General features: G+C 38.7%; 1 protein-coding gene across 1 annotated transcript in view; it reads right to left on the minus strand.

Annotated features, from left to right (window-relative positions):
• The window catches only part of LOC118322400 (gamma-aminobutyric acid receptor subunit gamma-3), a 53,270-nt gene that overhangs the window by 12,926 nt on the left and 28,812 nt on the right, over window positions 1-11,532 (minus strand). Inside the window, exon 4 of the mRNA XM_035654065.1 lies at window positions 1,741-1,961. Coding sequence (XP_035509958.1) covers window positions 1,741-1,961 — 221 coding nt within the window. The remainder of the gene's footprint in view (window positions 1-1,740; window positions 1,962-11,532) is intronic.

Here is an 11,532-nt window from a genome sequence, read left to right on the forward strand (position 1 = left end):
CGTCGTAGAGCCCGACACATATATATATATATATATATATATATATAATATATATATAGTATGGTATATTGAAGTTGTCTGCATTAAAAAAATTATTTTATATAATATCGTTATATTGTTAAACTATTAACATAGTTTAAAGTTTTATCTCATAGTCCCCGGCTCCAGGCAAAGTAAGGAGGGCCCCCAAAAGAAAATCTTGCCTAGGGCACCTTGTTGTCAAAATGAATTTGTAAATCATATATGTTATGTCTAAGAGTGGACACATAAGACAGGGAAAATAAGTCTTTGTAATGTAATTCTGGTATGATCTTTAAACCTCATTAAAGCATGAAAATGGGACAATACCATGCATGTGGGAGAGGCATGGATATCACAAAATGTCATCTCTGTTTACTGCAGCCAAGCCAATGCACAATTAATACCGAATGACATTTCATTGTCTTTCTCTCATGCCATCAACGGATATTACTCCTCAAAGTTTGCATGCCCCTGAATACCCAATATCAATAGAGCTGCATGGGGGAGGATCTAGCTGGGCTTTGCTTGTGACTTGAGGTTACTTTTTTGTTCTTGCAGAAATGTGCAAGCTCTGTGTGGAAGTTGTATAGTGCTAAATCAACCTTGCACATGCACAACACATTCAACTTAAACACACAAGAGTCCTTAAACACTGTCAATTAAAAATCTCACAACATAAGGGCAGTGCCAAAAAAGATTGAGGACAGTCTAGAGATGATTATTACTGAAGGAGCAGTTTATATTAATGTCGAGTGCTCCAATTACAAAGAGTGCTTTGGGGCACGAGGGTGGCTGCCTTAGTAAATTGGTCTTAAAGCAGGCAATTTGCACTTACAATCGGTAATGACATGGACTAATTGCTTTTGCGCTGCTCTTTTTGGGGAATGTTTGCATCACAAATTATTTCGCACAAGTTTCTTAGTGAATAGGACTGCTCCAGTCTGATGCAGTATAGACTGACTGGTGCATTGATAAACCTCAGTGATTCCCAGAGGAAAGTTTAAATGGTTACAGAGAACATGGATATTCAGGGTGGTAATTATAGGAATCATGTTGAGAAATGTTGATACAGCTTCAGATAACAGCCTACATAATATCCCATAAATCAGTCTATACAGTATATATACTGTGAGTAAATGTGTGAGAAGGAACCAAGAAGTCTCAAAATTCTCCAAACAGTATTAGCCTGTTGCTGTGAACCTCATGATTTGCCAGGGATTCACAGAATTTATCCTCTGGGGTCCAGAATGTGTGTATCATAATTGAATTGCGATCCAATAGTTGTGTCCAGTCATAAAATAAACTATACCAAAGACAAACCTGGTAAACTACAGTAACACTCATTTGTTCTGTGCATTCTACACTGTGATGTGATACGTTAGTTGGTGATGTAACTTATACTAGGTATTTTCTTTTCACAGTACAGATGAAGTCAGGGTCACTTAAAATGACTTCTGAAGCTTCTTGATCAAAAATGTTTTTTTAACTTACAAAATTGAGTTTCATCTGGTTTTACAGTGGAACATATACAACTTGATTTTAGGCATAAATACAGGTCTGGCTTGGTTATAGCTGTAATGCTGTCCATTAATGCTTAACATAATTGTAATATTTTCACTTTAATATTTGCATAAGCTTTGCCTTTGTGTTGCATTTCTTCCTGCACTACTTCTAAAAGGGTAGCTTTGGTTTCACTTAACCAGGAATTTTTAAGTTTACCTTAAGGTGTAAAGTATCTTCCCATCGTTCCATATTCTGAGCAGCTGGTTGGGCATTGTAATCCAGTGGGAATCTGCATTCTTGGAGTTCCTGAAGATGGTATCTGGTAGCCAAATAAGTCCAACCATATTGCTGTTCAGAGTCAATTTTTTCATTGTGCTGTTGTATCTGAGACGGCTGTCTGTCCACGTCTGGGCAAAGATGATGTCAATTTGATATTCCTAAAAGATGAGATCAAAAAACATTTAAGTGGATGTACATTGTGGTATTATTTGATGCCATTTCATTTTAAAAACGTACATCACAAATGTTGTTCTGTGTCCTTAGCAAAAGGAGCAGCTTCACCTGCAACTGAAGAGTATTGATTTTCTTTTTAAATGACACTGAATAGAAGGATTATAGGTTTCAGCAACACATCTCTGTATGCCATCTATCATTCATCATCTTCGCCAGCGGGAGCATTTATCATTTTACTTGTTCACCGGCCTGTATGTCAGAGCACAGATCTCCCCTGCCACCACCTCTCAGTGATTTGCTTAACTCACCATTGTGCTGACAGAAACCTCTACAAGGCTGCAGTGCATCTGCCTGTGGTTTTAAGCTCCTGTCAGCACCTCCACAGCAACTCAATTTTTCTTAACATTGTTTGATAAAGAATCAATAATCATCATTTATTCCATTTTAAGTGATGTATATAAAAAAATATGTCACAGTTAATGTAAGTTACTGCACATACCAAGTTACATTGCAGCCATGGCTGTAGTGGTATTAAACAAGACCAAATCATATATCCCTATAAGTATATGATTTTATTATTATTACTATTGTTGTTGTTTATATAGTGTGCTGGTGTGGGATTTAAGTCCTTATGGCTCAATCAATATTCAATTGTTCATTATTTCAATTAATGGATTTCAAATGTCAACTGTCAAAACTAATTACAAAACTATTCCATACACAAACTGTACACAAACTGAGAGAAACAAATTGCAGTAGCAGTCAGAGGAAGGCAAATTCATGTAAATATCTTACTAACTGACAAGTCAGGCAACGACTATTTACCATTTGTTTGGAGGATGTCTGAAAAACTGACAGATGTCCATGCCGGTAGGTGAGCGCCCATGCAGCAGCACTTTAATGTCATTAAAACTTGCGCGGGGCCACGCTGTCCGCTTACAGAGAGGACGAAAGGGGAGAGGAGGGAGAGGGGAGGAGGCGTGTGGCAGGCAACACTTTGAAAGAGGTTGTCTGAACCGTCATATAATGCTCAGTAAACAACAGAGTTTGACTCAAACTTAAAAAAATTGCGCAAAGTGAGTGAAACATTATAAAAATGTATTTAAAAAGGGGCATAAACAGCGTTTTCCTGCGTTTACCCCCCCCCTACAGCCCTGATATGACCAGACAGTATACAGTCCATCAGATTGCTGATTGACTGGCATATACCAGACATACATCTATCAGCCTTAACATTATGACCCCCTGGGCACCCTGGTGGTCATAATGTTCTACAGCCTCATACCAACAGACTGTGATCCACTGTGTGTTTTGACACCTTTCTATCAGAACTAGCAAAAACTGTTTGAGCTACAGTAGCTCATATGTTGAATCGAACCACACGGGCCAGCCTTCGTTCCCCATGTGCATCAATGAGCCTTGGCCACCCATGACCCTGTCTCCAGTTCACTGCTTTTCCTTCCTTGGACCACTTTTGATAGGTACTGACCACTGCAGACTGGGAACACCCCACAAGAGCTGCAGTTTTGGAGGAGATGCTCTGACCCAGTCTCAGACCATCACAAGATTTTGGCCCTTGTTAAAGTCGCTCATAAATTCCTCACACTGCCCCATTATTTCTTGCTTCTAACAACATGCAACTTTTGAGGACAAAATGTTTACTTGCTGCCTGATATATACCACCCACTGACAGGTACCATGATAACCAGATAATCAGTGTTATTCACTTCACCTGTCAGTGCTCATAATGTTATGACTGATCGTTGTATTTGACCAGTACACATGTGATTTTTGAGTTATACATTAATTAACTCCATTTCCATTATGAGATTTTTTTTTACAATGACTACAATGCTCCACACAGTTGGTTATTGATTGCAAATACAAAATGAATGACCTATAAGTCCTCAAACAAAAGTTGCTGTTCGGTGTTGCAGCTGCAGTCTTTTTTCAGTGCTGTGCTGGTGAATTGGCTCTTTATCTGAGATCTATTGAATTATCTTATAACAAGAGTCTACAGCTATGCTAGCCTCTCTGAGAAGCTTTACTTGGGCACAATGGTGCTTTGAGATGAATGCTAACATGAGTATTCCATCATGCTCCCAATGACAATGATGGTGACATTTATCATGTATAATGTTTACCATGTTCATGATCTTAGCATAGTGGGTTAGCGTAGTTACTTGCCAATTAGCATTAAACACAAAGTACAGCTGAGGCTGATCTCAATGGTGAGTTTAGAGTCGCTGATTAACCTATCCTGCACTCCACACAGAAAGGACCCAGAATCTTCTCGTTGTGAGGTGGGACTCTGGCTAAAAAAATTTAATAATAAAAATAATGCGGACTGTTTGCATATAGTGTATGGCTCAGAGACACTAAAGATACACTGAAACATCCTCTTGCTTTCCAGAAACTTTTGGCTTCTTCATCCAGGCTGCTGTCACTTAAGAATTTAAGGGCAATCCATCCAACTCACTGACTTGCTTTTTCTTACTCTAACAGGGGTTAACCAGTTGAGTGCTCAGCACAGTGGATTCAGGAAAATGAATGAAAGCCAGGTTAGCTTTTTTCAGCTTCCAGTCTTTATGCTAAGCTAACTGGCTGCTGGCTACAGGTGCATTTTTACTGTGCAGACATGAGAGTGGTATCAATCTTCTCATATAACTCTCAGATAAGAAAGCGATTGAGCATATTGCCTAAAATGTTCAACTACACCTTTAAGTATGTATGAAAAATGTATGCTGTATAATGTGATCTGATGTGTTAAATCATTGCCTTGCAAAACCACTAACTGTGCTAAAATACCAGATAATGGTTTCAAGATTTCTTGTCAGTTGAAATGCTGATGTCTAAGTAAACTTTTTTTATTATTATTTTTAGACACCCTAAAGAGCTGATATAGCCTGAGATGTGTTGGTTCCTAGTACCTGGATTTTAGCACCTTGAGTTGTTAAAAAGTGTGAACAGTAAAAAGCCACTTCATGTTAGTTACACACATTTCCCAGGAGCAAATGTACATTCTCAGCATACATCCAGGTATAAATGTCATCCACCCAAACACAGAAGGGAAGACAGTGTGTGCCTCATACCAGTAAGGCTAAAGCCCAACGCACACTGGCAATGTGTGTGTTGTGCTTTAGCCTTACTTTTTATCCTGTCATGCTGGTGTGCCAGTTAGCATAAATGCTACTTATGTGAAATGATACGTAACATCACCAGCTGTAGATGGTAAAACTACAGCTGGATTTTTACTGAAAAGGGCAACCTCACTGCTGTCTTACATTGATTGGAAACTAGATGCTAATGAATGAAGCAAACAATTACGCTATTAATTTTGTACAGTGCTGTGGTCAAGACCAACCTTGTCGAGTCCAAGACCAGGACTAGTCAAGATCGAGTCAAGACTTTGTCCAACGAGGTACAAGTCCAATTCAAGACCAAACCAATACAGAGACATTAATGCACGCTTTTATTACCTGCAGAATGGATTACTGTAATGCTTTACTTTCTGGTCTCCCAAAGAAGAAAATAACTCAATTAAAATTACTTCAAAACTCAGCTGCATGTGTTGACAAGGACCAGAAAGAGAGCACACATTAAACCAATCCTAAGGTCTCTGCATTGGCTTGCTGTGTGCCTCAGAATCCATTTTAAGATCATTTTATCGGTTTATAAAGCTCTTAAAGGTCTTAGTTCTACTCATTTATCAGATTTGCTTTTACACTATGAGCTGAGGTCTACGCTGGTGTATTATCATGTGTGAAGCACTTTGTGTTACATTTTGCTTGTATGAAAAGTGCTATACAAATAAAGTCTGATTGATTGATTGATATACGATGCTATAAAGCTACTTATAGCTGTAGCTGTACATAGGTGACAAAGAACACAATGTCCAGATTGCAATGTTAAAAATAAACCAAATAAGCATTACTATTCCCTACTTTGTAATCTAACCAGCTTGACAGTGAAGCTGCTGGGTGAGCTAAGACAAAGCAAAAAATCTCTTCAGCAACAGTCTTTAGCAACATTACAGATAAAGATGTACAGTATAATGAAATTAATAATAGTCTGCCCTCCTCAGGCAACCCACACCTTTTCATACTGCTGCCACGGCCTGAAAATCGTTTGACCTTTTACCCAGTCTCTGCACCAGTTTGAATAGCTCACCAATTAAAATGAAGTCTATAATCAAGAGAACCACTGGGTGCACATGACCTTTAATTGTATGGAGCTCAGGGGATTTGAAATAACTGAACATTACCCAGGATTTAATGACCAGTGGAGGAAAAGTGCTGCAAATCAAATAAATACAACTAATATGAGCTGACGTAATCACATCTGGAAATAGTGAGTTGCAGATTAGAGGTAAATCTCTACTAACACATCAAAATATCCAGTTTTGTAATCTCTTAAAAAAATTATGAAGAAACTATGACTATGCTGGAGGAGTATCGATCTTATTTCCCCTCCCCGCTGCTTGCAGCTGCTTTCAGCCACTACAGCAGGAATTGCTGTGAAGAAAATTGGTCTTTCACCTCGCTGCCTCAGAGGAGCTGCTATATTAAGGGTCTAGATCTAGAGGTACTGTATATACTCGCAGTAAAATCAAAGATACTGCTGTACAGTAAGAATAGACCTCACATGATAAATTTATTCAACCTGAAGCAGAGAACAAATGATCTCCTGAGACACATAGAGCTGTCAGATGCTTAATACTGCATGGAAGTACCACCTGTATTGTTAAAGTGAACCTTGTTTTAGTGGCAGCAGACATACTCTATATGGTTTCTACAGCATTACCAATATTCTAGACAATATTGCTTCCAACTTTGTGGCAGCAATTTTGGGAAGGTCCTTTTCTGTTTCAATGTGACATCTCCTCCGTGCACAAAGCCATAAAGAAATGGGTTTGAGTTTGGGTTGGGAGACTGGCTGGCACTTAGCCCTGACCTCAACCCCATCTGACACCGTCAAAAAGAATTGAATGTCAACTGCCTGCCAGGCCTTATCGCCCAAACATCAGTTACCAACCACACTAATGCTCTTGTGCCTGAATGGGAGAAAATCTTGTGGCCTGAAACCAAAACACTGGCTGAGAGAGAGGCTGCGTATTACTGGTCCTGGAGTGAGACATTCACTAATGTAATGTTCAAGTGTCCACATACTTTTGCACAATGCACAAACTTGAACTTACCAAGCTGACAGTAGACTGGAAACAGACTGAAGGTCACTGATTCAATTCTTAACTAAAAGTAAAAACTCTTACAGTTTTAACAAAAACCTTTGGTTTTTTATGTGTTTTGGTGTCTGCAAATCTTTTATGTTTAGTTCAACTTAATGAACTTTGACACTTGAAATTGCATAGTTGACCTAGGATAGAATAGCTTACCAGCTGGGCACCATCCAATTTTAACCTCCTTTGCAAGAGTATGAAGTGGTTTACAAGACTAGTAGTTGTAGTTAATTGTTCCATTAGCAACCATGCTGACTAACCTCTAACTCTCGGTTAGGTTAGATTAATTCAAGTGCCCAAATAAGAATTTTTATACTGATGTCTTTTCTCTAATACACCTTACCCACAATTGTGAGAAATATATTATTCACAGCCTCCGCCCAGTTACAGTTCAGAGCACTTGAAGAGCAGTCGCCGCACTCTTAACTCCTGTACATGTACTTACTTGAGTCTCATCTTTTACCTGTAAGACTCACATTTTAATGTCCTTGTTCATCGTCTCTGATGTGTGAGATTCCCACATTAAAATTGTGTTCATTCTAGCGCAAAACAAATCGTAGTACACCATGGAGGGTCTCTCCTGACTGGCTGCTGCCAGCACTGTCATCATAATACTGAACATTAATCTCTATGAACAGATATCTGCATATTCAGGCAAGGGACAGGATTTTGGTATCGGAAGCCTTTTGCTTTCTGTTCTACTGATCAATCACATTTGAGCAGGCTTTGACTGCACACAGGTAGGCAGTCCATGTGGAGAGAAAAAGAGGCAGAAAGCACAAAAGTAATAAGTAAAAGTAATTAATACTAGACAGATTGGGAGCAATCCCAGGATCCATCGGCTGTTGCCTGACATCGATTAAGCTTTTTGTTAGCTTTTTAAAAATAAATCTGCATTGATAAGCAGATTTTTTTTTTTATATTAATACAGTTATAGATTCTGCTTATCGGTCCAACTCTTTGCTGATTCTCTCATTGGTTCCTGATCAATTTTCTGTGTGGAAAAAAAGTAGGTCTTTCCAGGTTTTCACTGTCAATGCAACTGTTTTATTATGTCGGATTCTGAACAGTGTAGAAAAATAAAAGTACTTGACTCGGTGGCATGCGATTCCAATGTTCCAATTGTACATTTTGGAACCAGTTTTAACTGGAAGAAGTTCTCGGTTCCCATCCCTAATCTCAATTTGATTTTCATGTCAGGGAGGATTCTGTCTTAAGGAATCCTTTCTGAGAAAGGTTTCAAGATTATAAAGTCAATTATCAAACTGGGACCACTACCTAATAGCCAACCCTATTTCGTCCCTTCTTCTTACAACTTCCAAAAAATTTGAAAAAAGTTAAAATATTATATTCCTCCTTTTGCCTGGGACCCCTAGAACACACTGAAGGACCCCTGTTGGTCCCCAGATCCCAGTTAGAAAACCACTGGTGTAACCGACTTCACTAACATTCAGGACCAGAGCAAGGACTCTAACCTTTGTGATTCTGTGTGGATTTACTTTTAAAACACACTGTGTGGAAAGTGAAATATTTAAATCCATAATACATCATTCCCTCCTGTCTAAAATATGTTAAGTTGGGTCACGCTGAACAGATTTGCTCTTATAATGAAATATTTTCCCATCAGTTTTTTAAATCATGTGGACAAATGGGAATATTAGTCATTATTGAAAATCTGCACATGGCTTAACGTCGACTCTGATCGGTGGGAAATTATTCTGCCACAGTTTACCTGACGTTTAAAATGACCAGAATACCAATTAGACAGCTGACTAATGGATCAGGATGGAGCAAGCAGCTGGAATGTGAAGCAGCATGGAAGAAGACACCTACCATGATGCAGTTTTTCATTTCAGTGAAAAGAGGGCAGAGGTATATGCCACTGACCTTCCTGTCCCCTTATGCAAATAAGGCATTATGAATGAACTTTTTTTTTTAATTTTATGGATGAACCATCCACACTATGTTGTCTGAGCTGGGTAGGATACCCCTAATCACCACCTTCTGTATGCACAGTGCAGGCATAATAGTAAAATCCCATGACTAATGTTCCCTCTTATACCTCTGCATATAATTATGTGTCTATACAATTGTACAGCAACTAAGAAAAATACATTTTCATGTTTTTTTTTGTTTTTTTGCATTCATAAACAAGACATAACTAAACAAAAACAATTTTTTTTTTGCAGCTTTTGTAGTTGCACCATTTATGTCTGACATTACTGTGAACTCAAGGACTTGGATAAAACCCTTTTCAGCTCTCCAGCCCCCTGAACAGAGACGTGCTTAATCTCTTTTTAACACTGAACCGTCTTCTTCTCCTCCCACAGTTCAAGGTAGAAATTACCCATTTTCAACATGAAATAGTCAGAACATTAACATTTGATCATCCTAGTCAAATAACCACACAAAAGCTCAGGTATTTTAAAGTTAAGATACTGCACTGCATCAGATACTGTTATCTGGGGCAAAGTGTGTGGCTCAAGCTCTGCAGTGTGAAGCTGGCTTTTTATGATTATGCAGCAAAAGGCATACAGTACATACTGTATCTGTCCTGTGCTTTGAGACATCTTGTCATGTTCCTTTGCTGGCTTGAAGTCTCTCCTTGTGTCCTCATTAAAGGCACCTAAAGGTCGTATCGAACAAGGAGATAAACTTTCATCGTCCACCTGGTGTGACCTACTGCTCTAAGTATTCGTCAAGTGCACTGATACAGTATCTTAGGAAATCTCCATAAACTCACAATTTGATTGTGTGTGCTACAATGCAACAGAACACTGTTTTTAATGAGCAGTTCCTTTGTGATACAATGTGACAGAGATAATGTCCTTCACTTTCATTTTAGCTTTGAATTACACAACGTGCATTGTATATGGCTCTTATTCAGATCTATTCATCTACTCTGTAAAATACTACATCTCCAAGCCTTCCCTTTTAAATGAGAGAGGAAGCAGGGCACATCTGAGTGAGTTCCCTCCCACCGTTTAATGACATGCAGGTCGGGTGAACTGGAGACTCTAAATTGTCCATATTACCCCACCTTTCACCGAGTGCATGCTGGGAAGGGCTCCAGCCACGCTTTATGAGGAAGTGTAATGTTACATGGAAGGCTTGCTATTGTTGTGAAATATTTATGTTCAACCTCCAACGTAATGTTTTCTTCAACATTGTAGTGACTCTCTTCTACTCATATGCATATTCTTCAGCCTATCACACGCAACCATGGTGTTAATGGATCCCTTGTCCCTTCTCAGCCCGACCCATGTTCGGTCTCTTTTGCACAAATAAAGATTTTCTAGCTCCAGTAACTAAAAGATGGCGGGGAGAGATAGACCCAAACCCACATTTACACAGGTCCTTGTTTTTCTGCAGTCTAAAGGTTAAAGTAGCAGTCCTAGATGTTAAAACATTTGCTGACATTTCATGCCATCAAGGGGAAATTAAAGTTTTATTTTGGGGCTGTACCTGTCAGGAGTGCAAATAAGAAACAAAGGTGAATCGGGCACACTCGTTCTTTGTTATTTTTACTCCAACTATCATGCTTCTGCCCTTTCAAATTTCCATCTACTGAAGTATATCATTGCTGAGAGAAAACATTTCCTGAAGTACACTTTATGCAATCATCAGAAGACACAAGCACATCCATAAATTCTTCTTCTTGCAGGTGCAGGGTAACAATAATCTGCACAGAAACATAAGAAAACTCACTGCAATCCAGTTCCCAATTCCCAATCTTTCCACCAATGGTCTTCTAACTCAGAAAGACCATTTGTATTAAAATGTTGTCCTACGAGGTGCAGTCCACAAATATAACTACTCTTATATATAACATATAACATATAACATATTTACTGAGCATATGTATGTACAGCTGTAAAATGAACTTGTCATCACTCTCTGGTGGACAAATTACATAATGGAGACACTGTTTCAAATGAATCATACATTCGACATTTCTGCACTAAGATTTAAGAATATATCAGCCTAGCTGTATAATACACAGAACTGCAGTGTGAATGTTATATTTGTGGAGATATTGCAAAATGTATTTTCTTGTGAGCTCAGCAATCAGTGCAAATAGAGTACTGGTTCTCGATACTACATACATACCTTTAGTCATTTTCATATGCAGGGTGAATTGATTTGGAATTGATACTGTGAGTTATTTTTCCTCTGGTCGTAGTATTAACACTGAAGGATACTGATAATGGGAGATCTACTAACATGAAGTGAGAGTGAGTTCACTCAGCTCACCTTTTTAAGGTAACCCAATTCACTGACATATCAGTTATATGATATAACTCCCTCGAAGCACAGGC

Source organism: Morone saxatilis, unplaced genomic scaffold (assembly GCF_004916995.1).
Source record: "Morone saxatilis isolate NCDOM2014 unplaced genomic scaffold, NCSU_SB_2.0 Contig12, whole genome shotgun sequence".
In the NCBI taxonomy this organism is placed as follows: Eukaryota; Metazoa; Chordata; class Actinopteri; family Moronidae; genus Morone; species Morone saxatilis.